Below are 21246 nucleotides of genomic sequence, written 5' to 3' on the forward strand. Positions count from 1 at the left end.
TCTCACTGAGAATCAGTCATCCACAGCCACGGACATCAAGGCCATTTCACACAGTAAGCGCAGGCTAGGTCAGCAAAGTTAGGGCAAGCCGAGCCTCAATCACTGCCTGCCTGAACTCAAACAGGCCAGGCTCCTGGAAGGCTGCGTTTGCACAACACCCCGGCTGGGGTGGGGGGGGGGGGGGGGGTCCCAGTCACAGGGGCTGAGCCCCTCCAGCCATAAACACTCATACACCCCCAAGCCTCCCAGATCTCCACACTACTCCCAAACACTCATACACCCCTGAGCTTCCCAGAGCTCCACACCACTCCCAAACTCTCATACACCCCCAAGCTTCCCAGATCTCCACACCACTCCCAAACACTCATACACCCCCAAGCTTCCCAGATCTTCACACCACTCCCAAACACTCATACACCCCCAAGCTTCCCAGATCTCCACACCACTCCCAAACACTCATACACCCCTGAGCTTCCCAGATCTCCACACCACTCCCAAACACTCATTCAGAGTGTAAAGCCACGTGACGCGTAGCAGGCAGCGCTGTCAGAGGCGAAGGCAAATAAAGACCACTGAGACAGCATGCAGACAGGGAATCAAGCACAGGGCACAGGGCTTGAACGGGCTGAACAGGGGAACAGAAAGGCCCTCCGAGAGTTCCCCTACGAATGACCTGCCAGCTGACCCGATGAGTTCAGGAACGGGACAGCCCGCCCCCCCCCCGCCCCCCAAAGGAGGCAGCGGTGACCCCATAACTCTGCAGCCTGTAGAGAGGCCGGTATGAGGGCAGAGTGGGGGGGGGGTCTCAGTGTCTGCAGGTTTAACTCCAGTCCTGGAGGGCCGCAGTGTGCCTGCAGGTTTAACTCCAGTCCTGGAGGGGGCGCTGTGTCTTATGTTTTTGTGGTTTTATTTCAACCGGCAGATAATTTAGGCCTTGAAAAGACCGTGGCCTCAACAGCCAATCAATGACTTAAATTAATCACTTAAGTGCTAAATCACACCAAAATCCAGTAGAGGCAGTGGAATTCTGGGAACTGAGTCTGACATCCCAGCCTTGAAGATAAAACTGCTCCAGAATAACACTGGTAATAACTAACAAGCAAGTCCAAAATAATAAAATAAACCATTACCAACAAAGATTATTCTGTGTTTCCAATGTCAGATAAGACCATAATATTTTAGACAGCATCACATGATCATGAACACAAAATGTGATTGGCTGACGCTGGCTCACTTGCAGGATGGATTACATTTAGTAATCCAATTTACTCAGTTAATTGTGTCACCATGGGCCCTGCACAGTGAGAGCAGAGATTAGTGATACTTAGCCTCATCAGAGCATGAAGCGCATCACACTGAACAGATCCGCCCAGAAGCCCGGAGGGCCCGGCTCCGACGGCGAACAGTGCCGAACGCCTCAGCTGTGACTGAAAGGAGGAAACGCTGTAACGCAAACAGAGGGAAACGCTTTTCCATGAAAAGAGGAAAACAAACTGAGGGCTGGAATCCTCCCTCGGCAGATTCCCTGAGCTATGCACTGCCGCTGGGCTGCGGGTTCAGATCCAGCCAAAACGACTCATATGTGGGATACCACCAGCACCAGGCGCATCAGCAGCCAGAGACGAAGATGTCCACTTTGTGCGGACAATAAAGTTATTCTATTCCATTCTGCCCTGGAAGTTAAACTGTGTGACCCCAGGGGGTCTAGCTGCAGTCTTCCTACGCCCCCCCCCCCCTACGTCCCAGGGGCTGGAGAGGCATGTAAATACCGCAGCACAGGCAGCATTAATCACCAAACTGACAGCTTTCAAATGCAGGCCGACATGGGCAGCACCAGCACGGCTTCAACTGGACTCCCAAACAGCCCAGCTGCACTACTTCACAAGAAACATTTTATTTGCGTATTCATTTTTTAAATTATATGATATTAATGATAAGACCCAAAGCAGAGGAACAGCCGGAGGTTTGTTAATCAACAAACTCCAAAAGATATTTTAATATTTTGTTTCAGATCAGATTTGAAATCATTCTTCAGGCTCAGATTCGATGCGGGTCACTGCTCTGGGTCAGGCAGCTGCACCCTAGAGCTCGGGTCCCCCACCCTGGTCCCGGGGAGCCGCAGGGCAGCGGTTTGGATAATTCTAAGCTGTTCGGTACACAGGTACCTCTCACCCAGGTGAGAGATGAGGAGAGCAGAATCAGCCTGATACTGTGCAGGTGTGAGGAGAGTCTCTCTAACCTTGTTCCGTGATGCCTGAGCATCAGAGATTTTCCACAATATTCTCTTTGATAAGGTATCACAGAGAACTTCTCTTTATGCAAGTGCGCGCACGCGCACACACACACACACACACACACACACACACACACACACACACACACGTTATACAGAATAATTCAGGCTACTGTGCAGGCGAAACTAAATGGTCTAAACACAGCTCTGCTAATTACATTAAGCGCAGGGACACTGGCCATTTAGGTCATGGTGAGCAAGATGGAGGCCTCTGACACGGTGTGGACATCGCCATGCCACGGGGAGAATGTGCTCTCCTATTGGGCGCGCTCGCATTCCGCCAACTCATCCCTTCGGCTCTCAGGGCCCTTACAAAACCGCCATTTTAACGAAGGAGGGCCAATCAGGGACCAGCGCACCCCTCTCTCTCCACAGCCCCAAGTGCACACTCTGCAGGAGCCACACAACCAACCCTTTAGACTTCTGTGGGAAATTATACCTGGTGCTATACCTGGCTGGGGGGGGTGGGGCTGAGGGGAGGCTGGGGAGAGGCTGGGGGGAGGCTGAGGGGCTGAGGAGAGGCTGAGGAAAGGCTGTGGAGAGGCTGAGGGGAGGCTGGGGGGAGGCTGAGGAGAGGCTGGGGGGAGGCTGAGGAGAGGCTGGGGAGAGGCTGGGGGGGGGGGCTGAGGGGAGGCTGCTCGGGCCTTTTGGCTGAGGGAGCAGGAGACACGAGAACGTCTTCAGAAAGAAAAGCCCCACAACTCCTCCGCTGCCGCAGCAACCAGCTGCTGACGGACAGGCAGGCCTCCACTGACTCACTGCTGCGGAGTTCATGCCAAAAACAAAAGTTCCTCTGACCCCTGGAGCAGGGGAGAGATGGGGAGGGGGGGGGGGGCAGTACAGCATCTGAGCATCAAATGGGTGCACGTCTCCTGCTTTTTTTGTCATAATTCGAATTTTTCTGTACTCTTCAAATATTTAAATCTGGTGTTTAACGATGTTCAATTGATATATTTTTTGATAAGTAATTTTTGAAAAAATCTTTTGCTATTGTAATATGTAATATTTTGTGTTGTTACTGCCTGAAACTATATGTGCTGCTTTTCTTGGCCAGGTAAAATAAAGTTTAGATAAAATAAAAAATAAAAATCCTAAAAGGATCTAGAGGGCATTTAAGGTCACACTGGTTTTGTTTGTAATATTTACTTATTTTTATGTTAATGAGAAACACCACATAAAATACAGCCAAATTTTTACCATGTCAATATTACCACTCACTTTTGGTTAGACTGAAGAGAACATTAGATTCAATATAAGCTATATGTCTTAAGGGAACTGATATCTGATATGTTCAAGGATTATGTAGCCTACAAGTGCGCCAACTTGTTTTGCTGACGTCAGGTTTCCAATATGATCAACTCGCAGATATTGCTTCAAATCTGTGAACGTCAGGTCCCAATGCACAGGTATGAAGTAGCAAACATTTTATCGATGTAACTGACATATGTAGCCTATTGTATCACTATTTCGTCGGGATGGACATTTTTGGGATAAAAGATGAAAAATGGTTTCAATTTCCCCCTTACATTAAATATTTTCCAAATAGTTAACCAAGTAGTTCTGGACAAAACCAGCATAAATCACCCATACGCAGCAGGCTGTAAAAAACAACTAAGTTCGAGTGGTGTTATGTGAGAGACGGGGCTTCGGACCAGTCAGCCTACGTTTAGAGTAGCGTTATTAATACATAGCCATTAACTGCCGTCACGCTATTGTAACTTCTGCGTCATATTTTACTCAGAAAATGATTTTAAATTGGTGAAAATGACCAAAACAAAAAATCTAATTTTTTTCGCGATTTGGAAAGGAAAACCCGTCATACTAGCCAGCTAACGGTTCGCTATCATTACAAAGTGATAGATAAAAGTATCACCCCGGCATCAATAACTAGCTGTGTAGCTATCAAGCTAGCCCGCTTCTTCAAAACCCGGTTCTTCACTTGAAATTCTTCAAATTTTATCTAGCTGATAACATCCAGTCAAACGGCAACATATTATTTGAGACACGGTAACGTTTTGTCGATGAACGCAACTTTTTACAGGGACGGTCTTCGGCTCCGCAGTATTACACCAGCAGCTAATAACTGTTCAAATTTTACAAGTCATCATCCACCACAACATAAGCTAGGCCCAGGGCTGTTGCGAGACACCGGCAGAGCTGTTCAAATCTCCGTTTAAATGTGACGGTAGCCCCGCTGAAGCGGCCCTGGATGTAGGCTACATTTTGGACTGCGTGAAATAATGCTGTTTTAGAGCTACGGGATTGTTTTTGCGTCTTACCTGCAGATGTTCCTGAAAACGTATAGGCAGTATCTGAGCCATTCTTGCCTTCTGTTATAATAAGGAAAAAAGGAAAAGGGGGAGGGGGACACGAGCAAGAAATAATAATGTTCTAGTCTTATAGGCACCAAAAAGCCTTCCGTTTAAAATATGGTGTAAATTTATAAATCTGTCCGGCTTCTGACTCTACCAGCCCGATCCTCTCTGCTCATTCAGTCCCACCCTCAGAGCAGCTCTACACAGCGCGCTGCGCTTCCGCCGAGTGAATTAGTCCGCTTTGCCCGCATGGTCTGGCCGTCACGCTGAGCTCGCCCTCGCTTTAGCACAAACGCTTAATACCGGTATCCCCTCCACCCCTAAATTCCAGGAACAAACAAGAAATATTTCCCAAAAAAACACTTGACAAAAAATGAATTTCGGATGTCCTCAGTGTACCCTTCCGCAACCCTTCCCCCTTTTTTTCCAACGCCGAAATCCTACCACGTGACCTGCGCCCCCCCTTCACATATCTGCTAACTCAGTGCGGAGACGCTGCCTGGAATGCGGCTCGCGATCCCATCAATTACTCGCTGACAGTTTATGTTTCCGCCATTATCGGACCGGCGAATCGATTGCCTTCGGTATCACGGTTATTGTTTAATGACGAGTGTTTCCGTGCGGCTTACTAACGCGTTTTTTTTAAATCTAACTTTGTTCACCAGCTGTCCTTATATCCAAACTTCTATTTGGGTGTTACTCGTGTATGTTGCCGACTGGAATCACACTTGTATTTCCACCAGTTTTACCTCAGAATAATAATCGAGTTTCTGTTGGTGTTCGGGCAAAGAAATGTTGGAGGAATGATTGTTTTCTTGGTAGGCTACTATACTAGTCTGACAAGTGCTAGAAGACTTAATTTTTAAAAAGTGAAGTTATATCTGTCTATAAAATAAGGTTATATTCATATGTAACTCAGGTGTACTAATATTTGGTCACCACAAATTGAGAGTTAACTCTCAGTATATTTGGTCATGCTATGTGGACTTAGAAAGCCAAATTAATTCTTGAATCATAAAAATTAGTCAAACAAGCATAGGGCCACAAAACTCAGCAAATAGAAATTTAGCCTGGTATAATGAGAACACCTCCAAGAGTTTAATTATTAAAAATATCTGTTTTAGTACCAGTCCTATCGTGCGAATATCCTAAGAGTGTTCATCATTACACAACAAAAAGACATGGACAAATCCTGTTTTCAAAAACAGCCCTTATTTTTTAGGGATATAAAAGCGACTGGAGAAGTGCATATCCTTGTAACATTTTCCATAACTTTCCTAATATTCTTGAAATGTTAGCTTTTGCTAGAATTATGGTAAATAGCACCCCCAAACACTGACACTAATAATATAGCAGATCAAACCCATAAAACCAACGAATACCGTTTTGAATAAAAAGCCGCGGTTTAGTGTTTGGGGAAGCTCTACGCACGTGGAGTATTGTGTGCCAACTGTCACCTCCTACTGCGAGCCAGAGGCCATTTAAATGGCATTTCAATCCGTCGGCGCCCTCTTGTGTCCGCTGTTATATAGCAGCCTAGAAACTTGCTGTTCCAGCATCCTTCAGCCGTCCGTCTAAAATGACTCTCGCATTTATTGTCGCGACTACTGCGTGGTATAGACATTCTAGGATATTTTTTAAAAATCTTAATCATATTCAGTTACATCTGTTCCGGACAAATTGGCCAAATTGTTCAATAAAAAGAGTGGACGGACCTTGCTGACATGTCTTATGTCTCTCCCTCTCTCTATGAAAATGAAACATTTGCTTGTAATGAATGTATGCACACACAGCAGATACACCCCTCCTTTAATATTTCTGGGGTACAGAACCTAACAGTGGAATCTAATCGGGGCAACCAGACAGCTTATTGAAAACATAAATAAAGTTGTGTTTTAAATAATAAAAGCAGTAAATTGACTGGATAGAGGCTTGTGGAAAGCAGGCCAGGCAGACAGAATCCCCACAGCACATTCTTCACAGCAGCTGAGGTTGCCAGGTGAGCAGCAAAATCCACTTTCTCTTGCCCTGGGGAGGGCCAGGGGATTCACCCAGGTGCACGGGCTGTGGTAAGGGCAGGGCAAATAGGCAGTAGTGCAGAGAGTTTTAAGGACACAAAAATAAACAGGTAAGTAAACGCTGAGAGTCTCATAGCTGGGTCACACTGGCAGCTGCAGTGAAGTGTGCTGGGGTGGGCTGAGTTCGTCCAGGTGAACAGGTGTGGAACAGGTGTGGGGCTTCAGGGGCGAGCCGGGTGGGTGAGGTATGTGGTGTGTTTGGCCTGGCTCTTGCTGTCGATGAGCTGGATGGGCTTATTCCTGTGGTGGGAGATGATCTCCTGGAGATTGCTGAAGAACTGCACACACACACATGCACGCACACACACACACACGCACAAAAACTCACACACACAGGCACACACACACACAAAAACGCACACACACACACCCAAACACGCACACACACACACACACACACAGCCCACAGGATAAGGTGAGAATTAATCACCTGAATCAATTAATAAAACACTTCCCTTTCCCATCCCTTCATCCCTCTCTTCTGAAGTGGCCTCTCTTTCTCACTCTCACTTAAGCTTTTACCCTCCCTTTCTCCTCCTCCCTCATTCCCCCTCTCCTCTCCCTACATCAGCACTTCCTCATTCCCCCTCTCCTCTCCCTACATCAGCACTTCCTCATTCCCCCTCTCCTCTCCCTACATCAGCACTTCCTCATTCCCCCTCTCCTCTCCCTACATCAGCACTTCCTCAGTCTCCTTCTCTTACATTCTCTTACAACATACTCAAGCCCAAACCCATCTCTCTTTTTCTCCCTGCTGATCTCTCTTCCTCCCTGCTGATCTCTCTCCCTCTCTCACCTCCTCGCTCTTCTTGCCCTCCTTGCCCAGGGCGTATCCCTGTGTGTGCTCCAGGTAGCGTATGGGGATGTTGTAGACCTTCTGCCTGAAGAACACCACCAGGGTGTAGGGCTGCCGTGTGTTCTGGGCCGAGCTGTACCGCACCAGGAAGGCCCCGTCCTGCACACACACACACACACACACACACGCGCAATCAGACACACACACACATACACACACACACACACAATCAGACACATACAGGGAAGACACAAAGCAGCACTCAAGTCCCTGAACCAAACCTGAAAATTCCAAAAATCAGCTGCTATTCTGTCAATGTCAGGGGCAAACTGAACAGAGTTGGTTCTATCCAGGTTTGCGTGACCCATAACCCTGTGACCCTGTGACCCCGTGACCCCGCATCCCACCTTGTTGACCCTGGACAGGACCACTTCTGCTGTTTTACGGTCACAGTTCCCTGCAAACCACTCCTCAGCCTGCAGCTGTGACTCCTGGGGATTCAATCAATCAATCAATCAATCAGCCACACAATCAATAAATCAACCAGCCACACAACCAATCAATCAATCAGGCAATCATCCAATCAATCAGCAACACAATCAATCAATCAATCATTCAACCATTCAATCAATCAATAAATCAGCAACACAATCAATCAATAAATGTATATGTCTATAGCAGGATTTTCAAACAGGTTGTCATATATGGTGCTTCAAAATGGACATTTAACAGAGAGAATAAAACAGGGAAAACCAGCAGTTATGTAATTAGACAAGAGTGAAAACTATGAGAATAACTCAATCACAGAATTTGTGAACAAAAAAATATGTTTTATCCCAGAACAAAGAATTGAATCAGGCAAATAAAGTTTGAGTTAGACTGTCATTCAGGGAATGCTTACCGCTGTTGCTGATAGTGCAGACTTTTTTAGACCTAAAAGTAAATTGACAGATTTAGTCACTACTTCATGTCATTTAGTCATTCTTTAGGTGTGTCATGAAAAAACCAAACATGGGAGGCGGAGCTTCACAAGGCCCACCCCTGGGAGGCGGAGCTTCACAAGGCCCACCCCTGGGAGGTGGAGCTTGATGAGGTCCACCCTTGGGAGGCGGAGCTTCACGGGGTCCACCCTTGGGAGGCGGAGCTTGATGAGGCCCACCCTTGGGAGGCGGAGCTTGATGAGGTCCACCCTTGGGAGGCGGAGCTTCACGGGGTCCACCCTTGGGAGGCGGAGCTTCACGGGGTCCACCCTTGGGAGGCGGAGCTTCACGGGGTCCACCCCTGGCATATGGGGCTCCACGAGGCCCAGCCCTGGGAGGCAGAGCTTCACAAGGCCCACCCCTTGGGGGCGGAGCTTCATGAGGACCACCCCTGGAAGGAGGGGCCTTCCTCATACCAACCCCAGGAGGGGGAGGGCAAGCTGTAACACAAAAAAGAAGTTACATTTAGCAGGAGGCCCTTATCCATTCTAAAACACCCTTATACTGCTGCTTCCCTTTTACATTCAACCCATTTATACAGCCGGATAAAACAGCCTTAACCCATCTGCGATTGGTTTACACATACCCAGAAGGGCATGGGAACAATCCTACTCCATATGTTCTCTCTAGACTTACCTAGAGCCTCACCTGCTACAGAGTGAGCTGTAGCTGGGGAAGATTATCAAAGGTGTGGATGTACCTGAGAGACTTACCTGCATTGGGCTCCAGATAGACGTCATCATTGCCCCCTTCCTGCAGAAAACGGCCAAACACCATTTATGAAAATGCCTTCGTGTCAAAGTTTGATTTTAAATGCAAAGCTTAAACATGCCGGACCAGGCAGACGGGTCTGGAGACATCAGCAGAGACCCTGTGGGTCTCAGTGTGTGAGCGTTGAACACATACGGTACGCGACAGCAAGCTAACGTGCGACCCGTCCACTCACAAGAGGTCAAATCCCAGACTTGTGACCCACACTACCTCGACCGTGTGTCATCTGTAGCTTTCAGATAGCAGTGGCTGGACACAATGAATAAAGCGAGCCATGAACACAAAGTGCGTGGCCATGGCAACCTCTATACTAGAACAGAAGAGCACCTGCTCTGACATCACCAAGGTTGTTATGGTAGCCGGTCAGCCATTTTCAAGGGCGTCGAAACGTTTAATGGGAACATTCAAAGATAATTCGTAAGGGTTTACAGTGAAGTCGTATCTTAAATTAAGTTTTGTTTGCAAATTTTACAATTAAATTTGAACACGGACAGGTACACCATGCATTTGCACTTTGGTGATGCCAGAGTGATGGAATGAGCAGATATAGGTGCTTTAGTCTGCGTACCTGTCCTTCGTTTGGGTCCAAATAGACATCTGAAAAAGCGGAGGCACAAACAGGGGTAGTCACGTGGAGTCATGAGCACAAAGGAACGATGGACTGTTTTTAAAAAAGGGGAAAAGGTCGCTTCACGTGACATGATCATGATATCAATCGGGCAGAAGTCTGATTTGCGTTTATGTGTGCATCTTTACTGTCTCTTTGCAAACATATTTCTGAGGAATGACAGAAATAAAATATTTCATTTGAATAAATAATAATATCCAAGCCCTGCTTTTGCAAGTAAGTGCAAGACATGTGATTTGTTGACATAGAATATTTTTTCACTAATGTTTTAAATCTTTACCATCTTCGAGGCTGGCGGTGGGGGCAGGGCTGGGGGCGGGGCTAGGGGCAGGGGCAGAGCCAGGTCTGGGGGGTGGAGTCTTCCTGGACACTGGCTTCTTCCCTGGTTTCTGTTCCCGGTTGACCTGAGGGGCTGAACGCAAAGTGTCACAGGAACCTGCATTATCACCTCCACACACTCACTCCAGACACTGACAACTACGCATGGTACTGTGGCGCCCTCTTGTGGCAGAGATCTGCTTGTGCACTCTATTTTAAAGTGGGGCAGTGTAACAGTGATTGGCTTTGTCTGTCCATCTGTCCATCTGTTATTCTGTTTGTCTGTCTGTCTGTCTTCCTGTCGTTAAACAGCAGGATTGAGGTTAATTTGTTAATTTCAATACAGTCAATTCTGAAAATGAAGTCTAAATAAACTAATGAGATTAAATATTCCCATAACTGTTCTATGAAGAACAGTTAAATTGCCTTTCAATTTGTTTTGCAAATTCAACTAAATATAATGTAAATTGGCCATTAACCATGTTAGAAAGTGCAACTGCTTAACCTTAATTCTCGGCTAACGTGGTTAACTGTTTGCTGTGAGCCCAGAACAGCACCAGTCACTCCTGATCAGCATCCATGACAAGCTCACTTGCTGAGCTTGGGTTTGAAGTCAACTTAAGAGCAGTGTGCAACGTGATTGGCTGTGACCACACTGCCATCTAGTGGTGACGGAACAGACTAGAATGCAGTCTCACGTTTTTTGGCGTTTGGGTCGATGTAGGTTTCCTCCAAGTCATGCCGCAGCTTCTGTAGAACAAAGAGGAGCTCATGAGACTATGAGATTCAAAACATGATGTAAATGCAAGATTGGACAGATACACAGACAGGTTGGAGCAGATTGGACAGACACACAGACAGGTTGGACAGACACACAGACAGGTTGGAGCAGATTGGACAGACACACAGACAGGTTGGAGCAGATTGGACAGACACACAGACAGATTGGACAGACACACAGACAGGTTGGACAGACACACAGACAGGTTGGAGCAGACTGGACAGACACACAGACAGGTTGGAGCAGATTGGACAGACACACAGACAGGTTGGAGCAGATTGGACAGACACACAGACAGGTTGGAGCAGATTGGACAGACACACAGACAGGTTGGAGCAGATTGGACAGACACACAGACAGGTTGGAGCAGATTGTACAGACACACAGACAGGTTACCGGTGCTTTGCCGGTGGGCATATTCTTAGCCGGCCGAGGAGGCGGGGCTTGTCTGCAGGGCTCAGGGGCTGAAGACCTCTCTGTAGAACAAAAACACCACTCCAACGTCAGAGCAACATTAGGAGAGCGTTAGGAGAACATAACAACCACTGCAACATCAGCGTAATGTCAGAGCAACGTAATGGGAATGTAAAACACACAGACACATCAGAGCAACATTAGGGGAACGTCCGGGGAACCTTAGGGGAACGTAGTGCACAGGGTGGTAACACTGGACCGTGAGACAGACCTATTTTTATCCAGTCTCTGAGACAGGCTCCTCACCCAGGTAAACGTTCTCCTCCACCCGACGGGCTGGAACCTTCACGGCCGGCCGCTCACAGGGGGGAGCCTCATAGGTGTCACCATCACCATCCTGTTAGGAGCACACACACACACACACACACACACACACACACACACACACACACGCGCACACGCACAAACACGCACACACGCACACACACACACACACACACGCACACACACACACGCACACAGGTGTGGACGTGGCCTTGTACAGCGAGTGTGAGAATGTTCTGGAACAGCTGACTGACACAGGCCTGCTCTGTCACTGAAGGGGAAGTAGTCTCGTGTGCTAATCCCCAGCAGCCACACACACCTGTGGCTGCTTCTGTACCTGAACTGAGCCACAGGACCAGAGAGGCAGGAGGGCGGCCGTTACTAAAACACAGAGTCACGTGCTGCACCCCAGCCCAGGACACAGCCCGCTGTGGCCTCTAAAACCCTTTTAAACTTTCCCGTTTTTCACCCCATCTACAGCCACACCGGGACAGGCAGCCCCTCACAGACCACCTGTCACCTGTCACCTGTCCTCCAGCATAACAAACATTTACATCAGATCTGTGTCACATGGCCTGCATACTCCTGATGAGTTTTACTCTTTACACACTGGTAAAATCAGAACACACGCCTGATCAGATACAGGCCAGGTTACCAAGGTGGCCATGCAGTATCAGCCATCAATTTCTACATTAAATATGCATTTAGAAACAGCACTTGTTGGGACTTGATCTGTAATAACTTAGCTTCACATTCTTTGGTGCAACTCAGTCTTTACAATCAAAGTCTGACAACAAAATCGTTCCGATTTTAAAACTGTAACATGGTGAGAATGGAGAAAAGACACATTTGATAAATGTTCTGGTATCAAATTGTCATCATTGCGTGTGTGTACGTGCATATGTGTGTGTTTATGTGCATGAGTGTGTGTCTATATGTGCGCTTGTGTATGTGAGAGTGTATGTGAATGTGTGTGCCGATGTGCATGCACGTTATTTTCCGTGACAAGGGCATCGCGGAAACGTTGCAGAATGTTTTCGTTTGGCCTGAGGGAGCCCTGGATGAACGGCTGCTAACCTGCAGCAGAGGAGGAAGTTTGCAGGCAGGCCGATGAGGTGAAAGCTCATGTAAATCATATATAATCCAGGAAACGGGGAGCTCAGTTGATTCATCTGGTTGTTGCTTGCACGCCAACGCCTGTCACCTGCTCTATGAATGAGTGCTCGCGGTTTGCTGCAGCCTGTTCTACAAGCGCACGATACAGTCTTTTATACAGAAACACAACCACGAACAACTTTTTTTTTTTTGTAGTTATTATCCGCAGAATCACAGATCACCAAATAAAAGACATAGCAGTGTGTGTTCGGCCGGTGAGAGCGACAGAACGGGAATATCGGAAAGAAAGGGGAATGACCTTGCTAAAATTTTATCTGACGTTAACTGGAATGGTCTTTAGGTGTTTCGCTTGGGTTAACGCGTGAGACATTTCTGTTTTTTTTTTTTGTTTTTTTTACAGTTAATTTGAGAACCCAGGAATACTTTATAAAAATCACACTGAATTCCAACCCTTAAAACACGAGATACAGGGCTCGCGGATCTTAGCACACCGCGTTTAAGGCCATAACGATCCTGCTATATAGTTATTATTAAATATGCAAAACGCGCTGCTGAAGCTCAGTCTGGTGATGGCGGTATAAAACTCGCTTTGAAGTTTAAATATTTTACTCATATCCAATATTTGTAAAACATACCTTATTTTCACGTGAAGACAAAATGAAATTTAAAAAGCTTCGACGCCAAAATTAAAACATCACACAGACCAGTCAATATGCGAAGAATAATGTGTTCTTGTTTTAGGGAAGACCTATCAGTGACATCATTAAGTCAACATTTGCTTTCTCAGCCACCAAATTTAGCCCAAAGTCCAAGACCAAAAAAAAAACTTTGTAAATGAGCCACGCAACGAAAACAACAACTATACTACAACTCTGCCTATTATTATTATTGTTGTTGTTGTTGTTGTTGTTATCTCATTAAAACAGGATAATAGTCCCTGTCATAAGGCATAATTAAAAAATCAGACAGAGAATTGGAATCAGTTTGACTAGGCTGTAGCATTTATGACACCCTAAATAATCTCATCCTATTTGTAATCACGCCACAAAACATGCTGAGATATCACGCAGTATATTCCAGAAACTCAGAATAAAAACGGATACCGTACCATGGTCCTAAAGGAAAAGCGGTCCAGTGGAACTCATCAGGAAAAGTATTTCACTGTCCGTCTCGTGCGCAAATCGCCAGCACGGCACGGTGAGAATAAAGCAGAAGCAGCGATGCGCGTGCCGGTAACTGTGCTGCCGCCGTTCCCTCAGGCGGATTTGCATACCATGTCAACTGACACAGCGCGAAACGCGATGCCAAGAGTAGCCAGCTCTCGAAATAGCACCTGATCTTCTCAAAAAATGATAATAATAAGGCTTTTCGTTGAGCAGATTCCTCATTCAGCATATCGTTTCTGCTAAACACCGCCAGAAAAGTGGTCCGTTTTTGTCGAAGAGGGAAGTCACCACTAGAACTTTCTGTTTTACAGCAATAGAAAGCTGCTGTTCAACTACAATCACTACTGTACGCGCAGACGCTCATAAGAAGAACGATGCAAGACCGAGTGCATGCGACTGACATAGACAACACGTCCTATTTGTACTTATTTTACTCCTGAATAATGTATGTATAATATATATAATAATGAAATGTATGCTATTTCCTACAGAGACCGTTTTAGTGTAAACGTCTATTCGGTATAAAATAGTTTATGTGAAGCTATCGCTCATAGAAAGAGTTTTTTTTAAAGATCATCATGGGAACATTGATGTTCAGTGCTGATAAGAACCTCACTTGTGTTGCAAAGCTCTCACTCGTTGGCCCAGACCATGTGTTAATATCACATAATCAGCCACATAACTTATTTTAAATTATTAATAAAAATATACTTTTAACTGATCTTTTGAGACTCAGCTCAAACGCTGTGAAATGTTTGCTTTCATCACCAGCGCCTGTGTTTAAACCCAGGTATGAAGGTCCGATTAATACCAACGTACGGTGTGTCATTGCAGAGAGATTTTAGCTTCATTTGGGTATATTAATTATTATTTCCGGAGAGAGATCTTCTCCAGGCCTTTCCTGCATGCTGGTGCTTGAAAAATACCAGGCGCTGGTCTGTTTGTACCGAGTGCATGAACGTGCCAAATATTAATAAAAAATTAACCGCGTTGGTTTGCTATTGCCGGTTTGAGGCCTGTCACGCGCATTTGGACTCATTTAAAACCTGAAACCATTTGTGTTCTCGGTAAGACTTTGCAGCTCGCGCGCTGTGTAGATGATCCCTTTAGAGGCCTCGAGCGTGCCCTCTTCACCTTTAACACTTTTCATGTTCCTAAACATATTGCTCTTGTTCCTCCTTTCCGCGAGAAGGAAGTGGATTCATATTTCCTATCGCGTTTGAGCACATTGCGGTTTAGATGCCCAAAGATGTGTGGACAGGACTCTTTTGTTCACTACAAATTTAATAGCAAAGCCCTAGAGGATTTTTTCACTTGAAGACAGTTTACAGCACGAGGCAGTTACATCAGCCATTCTTCAGGCTCACAAACAAAAAAAAACATTTGTTGAGTTTGCTAGAGAGAAAGGAATTATTTTCGATTTTCGGTTTTGGTTATGATATAATAGAGTAGCTTAGTCAGAGTTCTCTTCTGTATTGTTAATTTTTTTTTACTAATACTCTTAATGTTAGGAGCTCTCTGGTGCCACCATGGGCTGAGAACGTCCACAGCAAAGTCCAATCATACAGCGTCCAATCACACACAATCACAAACTTACTAAAGTAACCGCAAGGAAATACAAGAACATATGATCACACCAAGATCCACAAGCAGAGTCTTACTTTAGCCAAATTTGACAACCGGATTCATAAAAAACAACAGAAGAATGCACCGCTGCTTCAGATATTTCTCTGAAATCCGGAGGTGCAGCCGAGCCAAAGGAACACACGGACATGCAGGTGCCTGGACACCGAAACTGCTGTTCACTGATGTAAATCGATGACGTGGGGGGGCGGAGTAGGATGTTTTTACTCCACTTTAACACCCCTACCCGCCCCATCCTATCCCGCCGGCCCACAGCACACAGTAGCCTCTTGGCGTCTTGTCGTTACCCCACCCCACCCCCCTCATTCCCACACCGTTCGCCCCCCAGGTACAGACCCTGCCTCTTACAGCCAGTTTCACTTCCTGACCCCCCTACCCCTCCCCCTCCTAAAAAGTAAACAGCGCGCCCCTGGATCCCCTCTGCATCGCTCCGGCGGGCTGGAACGGGCCGTCCCACATGGGCGCCGTTAGGCCCCTCGCTACGCCCCCGGCGGCGGGATGGGGAATGTGGAGCGGACCGGTGAACGGGCGTCTGCAGGCAGCTGGTCACACAGGGGCCATAAACCCCCCCCCCCCCCCCCTGCCCCCCTCCCTCGCTCTCTCCCTCCCTCGGGTCCCGCCGCCAGGACGCCGCAAAAAAGAAGGAGGTGCACCCTCCTCCCAGACCCCCTGATTAGACCGCAGGGGTCAGAGGTCGCAGACGCGCACTCGCGTTGAGCAGATGCTCTCTCCCAGAGCGACGGGCACGGCTCAGTCCTGCGTGCCGTCTGCGTACGGCCGGGATGCACCGCAGCAATTAGACTGACGTGCCTGTGCCTGAGGGCACGACTCCAGACCCCCACCTGTGGTCAGCCCGGTCCCCTAACTGCTACACTACACGCCTGTCCAAGATCACAGGTCAGAAACCAAAAACCCCCAGGAATCACTTCTCTACAAGGACCATGGTATAGGAATTCCCAGGAGCGAAAGTGTCAAAAAAAGAAAAAGTGAAATGCACTAATAAAAACAAAAAAAAAAACATCCCCTGTATTTGTCTAAAGCTTAATAACTAAACTCAAACTATTTCAAAAGCTTGTTTAGCACAGTGCTAATATAAATACAAGGACAGGCGAGGATGTGCTTTGCATATTTCAAAAGACACAAGCAACCTGCGGAAATCAAGTAATGCACAATTTTCAGCTGAGAGAAAAACAAAATTGATTTTAAAAGCTGCACACCACTTTCAGATCAATAGAATATCATGCTTTATTATTTTTGAACATTATCATTATTTACAAAAATAAAACTTTAATTATATCAGAAAGTACTAGTATATAAGTGAATGTGATACATTTCCAAAGCAGTCACAGATATTTTGTTAATTAAGGCAGTTCAAATTAATTAATAAAAATGTCTGAATTGGTGATTGGAGATGTGGAGCCTTAAATAAGGTCTCAAATATTACACATTGAATGTAATATACTTCTGCATATGACCTGGCTACAATCACTAAATAAGCACAGCTTAAATATTACCGTAAATGTGCAAGTATTTTTTTTTAATCTCGCGAACAAACATTCTGATTCTTAATACAATTTTAAAAAACATTTCCATCTGAAGTATTTAAATATTAAATACTGCAGTACTGGCACGAGGAGTGAAAAGTATCACTCTTCAATAGCAACAGAAAGAGCTTTCATGGCCAATGGCCATTACGTTATGTGCATAAGAATAAAGATTCCCTGAACACCAAGGCTGAGGCAAATGCAATCTCAACTCAATCAGTTCAAAAAATGAATTGAAATTCAGTTCCTTTCACGGAACATCTTTCAGTTCACCGAAGATCACGTCATTTCCTAATTGACTGAATTGCAATGGGAGTCCAACCAAGCTGAACATGCAGAAAAAAGGCCCAAAGTACAACAAAGTAAACGCACTTGCTGTTGCTTCATTTTATGTCTCCTTCCATGTGTCCCTTCATGTGTGAGCATGCTGGGAATTGTAGTCCACTGGAGCTCCTCTCCAGGGAAGTCATGGACCTGGATTCCCAATGCGCCTCAGAATAGGAGTGCTGATGGAGGATCAGGCCAGGATAGCACAGGGGAAACTGATCCTGGATCAGCGGTGTGAGGCCCCAGTAAGGCTTTGCAGTGCAGGCGTCAGCTCAGGCAAAGGATGCTGGGAAGGGTCAGTGGCAGCCGCACTCCTCCACAATCATGTCCTCGTGGTGGCGCAGGACCACGCCGTCGCTCTCGTAGTACAGCATGGAAAGGGGGCTGAGGCGGGTGGGGACGCAGGACGGGCAGGTCACACGGTTCGGGTGGTACAGCTTCAGCAGGCTCTGCATCGGGGGGGAGACCAGAGAACACAACGTCAGCCATTTTACAGAGATCAGCTCAGCAACATCAGAACCAGGATGTCACGCTACACAACTACAACTGAAACATCAAACAAATACCTACAAAGTGTACAGTCCGAACACCAAAAACATTACCCCAAAGAGACCAGTGGGCCTTACCTGCATGTAGGCGTGGTTCGTGGGGCGGAAGGACTCGTCCACGGGGGTGGGGCAGTCTCCCGCGCAGCGGAAGGCGTTGTAGCGTTTCGGGTACACGATCCACTCGTTCCAGCCGATCTGGTCGAAGTCCACCCACATGTCCACCTTTCTGCAGAGCGGCTTTTCCGGCGTGTTCGGCAGGGCCGCCGCGGCTGCCACGCCCCCCGCCACGCCCCCCACGCCCGCCACGTCCGCCAAACCCCCCGCCTCGCGCACCCGGTCGTCCGCGTGGCGGTTCCGCTTGCGGCGCCGGTTCGGCCCGTCCCCGCCGGCACGGGCCCGGGTCACGTGCCTGGAGCGCTCCACGGTGCGGATGAGGGTGGGGGCGTGGGGGCCGGCCCGGGCCGGGTTGCGTTTGGAGAACACCACCATCGTGACTCGGTTGGCGGTCGGGTGCCGCACTCTCCTCCGCGTGCCGTTGCGTGCGTCCACGTCTTCCTCCCCGCTGCCCTGCTCCTCCTCCTCCTCCTGCTCCTGCTCGGGCGGGCTAGGCCCCACCTCCCCCTGGCGCTGCCAGAACTTGAGCAGCGCCGTCACGTTGAAGACCTCCCAGGAGGAGGCGCGGGCGCGGGGGGTGGCGCTGAAACGTCCGAGGAAGAGGCGCTCCTCCGGGCAGGAGGGCGGGCCGCGGGGGGCGTGGGCACCGGGGGTGGCGCACGGCGGCGTGCGCGAGTGGAACACGTCGATCGTCACCCGCTCCGTGGCGGAGAACGCGGGCAGCCGGAAGCGCAGCTCGGACAGCTGGATGTCGTCGCCGGTGGAGATGGCGGACATGTCGAATGTGACGGTCCACCTCTCGCCAACCTGATGGCAACCTGGAGAGACAAAGAGTAAAATGAGAAACTCATTCAAGCACCAACAGCACTGTTGGTAATATGTTTGATTTGCAAGTAAGCAGAGGAACTGAGTGACATCTGATTCATTTTGAGGGCCAGAAGTACAACAGACACTGTGCTCGTGAGACTGGCATGAACTAAATATCAAAACACATGAGATATTTGGTTAGGCTGTGAGGATGCCACAGAGGTGGAGGGCGATGTGTATTCAACCTCCCTCGCGGTCAGGTTTGTAACAGACGTCTGGGAATCCGCTAATACACACGCGCGCGCACATAAAACAGAACAGCCTCTTTAAAGTCGAATAAGCATTGTGACACTCCCCAGCTGTAAAAGGGGAGGGTCCGATAACCGCAGATAACGCGCGTACCACCTGAATGAGCCCGACGACAGCGCGGACAATTCAACGGACCCCTTGACTCAAAGGACACTAATCGACTCAGCATTATATGCAATGTTGGTGCGGATTCAGGAAAAAATAAAAATTGATCAAGTTAAAAATGACCGGTCCTAATAATTTAAATAAAAATTTATATATGTTAATGAATGTCTTATTACGATTAACGTTTTTCTCTAGCATTCTGTCTCTCTCTGTCTCTCTCTCACACACACATAAACGTTTAAGGGTTACTCACTTTTTGCAATCAGGCTCAAAACGGAGTCGGAGCCGTGCATTGCCGGGTTGTCAGTGCCCTTGCTCCTAACAGGACCGGGCGCCGTGGTCCTCGCCGCCTCTCCGGTCTTGAAGGTTCTGTAAAGTTGCATCATGTACAGCGGGTATCGACTGGGGTGGTACGCGGAACCTTTAAATCCGAAACTGGAGTCGGAGATGAAATGACCCCCGCCGGGCTGATGGAAGCTCGGAGCCCCGCTGAGAGGCGCTTTACTGGAGCGCGCGGTCGGTCGCGAGCTTCCAGCGCTTCCCAGGAACATGAGCAGAGAGACGAAGGCGGCCTGAACGAAGCTCTCCATGATGGAAGACGGGGTTTTTTATCCTGGTGAGATGTGCAGCTGTCACATTCACTGTAACAAATGCAGAGACGGCGTTCTTAGCTTCCTTCTCCTTCCCTGTCAGGCGAAAGAGTGAAGAAGCAAGGACGCCGCGGGGCCCGAGCATTTATAGCGGACAGCTGCCCTTTGATGACCTCCCGTCCGCGGGGCTTTGAAGTCCGCTCTGATCCACAGAACACCTCGGGATGGATAGGGTTAACCCTGTCAAGTTCAGTGTCCCTCGAAACCATCGGTCCTTCCGTATTCATGAGGCGCGAGGACTCTAATCCTTTTGTGTTGTATATTGGAAGGGCCCTTTGATAAGAATTCTTAACAATAACATTAGTTAACGAAACATCTGTATTAGACGTGGTTAAAAGAAACCCTTGAATCAGGATGCTCTTAGTGTGATCTTGACTATATGCGTATCCACATTTATTTCTATCTTTAAAGTGCAAGAAGTAATAATATAGCCCAACTGCAAGAAGGCTACAATTAAAAATATTTTTATGAGCTCCGTTTTACTTCATGCTCAGGCGTAACCTATTTGGTATGATCGCCTGTAAATCACAGTAAAACCCTGAAAGATAAGTGTAGTTAAGTTATCCATTTGATCAATGACATGCTGTAATATTGATAGACTATAATATAGACAACTCAAGAAAGAGATAAACGGTTATTTTCAAATAAAAGGTGACTGTGCAGTTTAATAAGTCTAATGCCTATTAAACCATTTTGTCTAATGTCTATAAAGTAGAGTAATTATATTACTTATATTCATATTTACTCAAAAAAAAAAACACACACAATAATGTAGTCCTAGAATACTTAGGCCTAAATTATTATTTTAAAACTTCAAATGTGCATTAACATTTACTGCATGCACTCTAACTAGTAATTCTGTTACACATTAAGAACGATTTGTAACTAAAGTAAGCCACGACATGAATTCCAGAAGACGAAATCCACCTCAATTACTCAACCCATTTATACCGGTTCTCAATATTAAACTGTAATAACAGCATAATGACAAAGAATATAAGACGTGCTCAGAACACGAATGCCGATTGATCTGGCCGTCATGTTAAACGCAGCATCGACAGAAGCAGCAGTGCGAACGTGTAGGTTATTTGGATAACAAAAGGTGGATTGTCTGATCTCGAAATGAGTGAAAAGATATCAAAGACAAGACACAAGACATCACACAGATTTTGATATGGCAAAAAGCTTTTAAGTGCACGGAAGTAAATTAATCTTCAA

General features: G+C 47.1%; 3 protein-coding genes across 12 annotated transcripts in view; all 3 read right to left on the reverse strand.

Annotated features, from left to right (window-relative positions):
* Positions 1–5033, reverse strand: part of cltcl1 (clathrin, heavy chain-like 1) — a 31285-nt gene extending 26252 nt beyond the window's left edge. For 2 of the 4 annotated variants that reach the window (XM_035379566.1, XM_035379565.1), the window contains exon 1: positions 4573–5033. In XM_035379566.1, coding sequence (XP_035235457.1) covers positions 4573–4614 — 42 coding nt within the window. In that variant the 5' untranslated portion in view covers positions 4615–5033. The remainder of the gene's footprint in view (positions 1–4572) is intronic. The other 2 variants (XM_035379568.1, XM_035379567.1) reach the window with 1 other exon arrangement.
* Positions 5034–6400: 1367 nt separating this feature from the next.
* si:dkeyp-117b11.1 (proline-rich protein HaeIII subfamily 1) lies at positions 6401–14320 on the reverse strand. Of its 7 annotated transcripts, none has more exons than XM_035435994.1 (12): positions 13923–14320; positions 11681–11771; positions 11357–11436; positions 10878–10929; positions 10142–10273; positions 9802–9830; positions 9176–9215; positions 8552–8902; positions 8384–8415; positions 7890–7973; positions 7483–7641; positions 6401–6964 (listed from the first exon to the last, which is right to left on the reverse strand). In XM_035435994.1, exons 1-12 carry the CDS (start codon positions 13923–13925, stop codon positions 6848–6850), a joined length of 1170 nt encoding a protein of 389 aa, XP_035291885.1. In that variant the 5' UTR covers positions 13926–14320; the 3' UTR covers positions 6401–6847. The 7 variants fall into 7 exon arrangements, with proteins under 7 accessions (XP_035291885.1, XP_035291884.1, XP_035291886.1 ...); XM_035435993.1 differs by having other exon boundaries at positions 8522–8902; XM_035435995.1 differs by having other exon boundaries at positions 8582–8902; positions 13923–14319.
* A 2549-nt stretch (positions 14321–16869) lies between these two features.
* Positions 16870–21083, reverse strand: LOC118206363 (nodal homolog). Its single transcript, XM_035378980.1, has 3 exons — positions 19632–21083; positions 18122–18975; positions 16870–17944 (listed from the first exon to the last, which is right to left on the reverse strand). The coding sequence occupies exons 1-3, from the start codon at positions 19966–19968 to the stop codon at positions 17792–17794; spliced, it is 1344 nt and encodes a 447-aa protein (XP_035234871.1). The 5' UTR covers positions 19969–21083; the 3' UTR covers positions 16870–17791.
* Between the last annotated feature and the right edge of the window lie 163 nt (positions 21084–21246).

Source organism: Anguilla anguilla, chromosome 10, assembly GCF_013347855.1.
Source record: "Anguilla anguilla isolate fAngAng1 chromosome 10, fAngAng1.pri, whole genome shotgun sequence".
NCBI classification, from domain to species: Eukaryota; Metazoa; Chordata; class Actinopteri; order Anguilliformes; family Anguillidae; genus Anguilla; species Anguilla anguilla.

Coding starts and splice junctions, on each gene's coding strand:
- si:dkeyp-117b11.1 (XM_035435993.1), bottom strand. Junction 11,437..11,680: donor GGAGGAGAACGTTTACCTGG/GTGAGGAGCCTG, acceptor TTTGTTCTACAG/AGAGGTCTTCAGCCCCTGAG. Junction 10,274..10,877: donor CGACCCAAACGCCAAAAAAC/GTGAGACTGCAT, acceptor CTTTGCGTTCAG/CCCCTCAGGTCAACCGGGAA.
- LOC118206363 (XM_035378980.1), bottom strand. CDS start 19,968: ATGGAGAGCTTCGTTCAGGCCGCCTTCGTCTCTCTGCTCATGTTCCTG. Junction 18,976..19,631: donor TTTGAGCCTGATTGCAAAAA/GTGAGTAACCCT, acceptor TTGTCTCTCCAG/GTTGCCATCAGGTTGGCGAG. Junction 17,945..18,121: donor CGAACCACGCCTACATGCAG/GTAAGGCCCACT, acceptor CCCCCGATGCAG/AGCCTGCTGAAGCTGTACCA.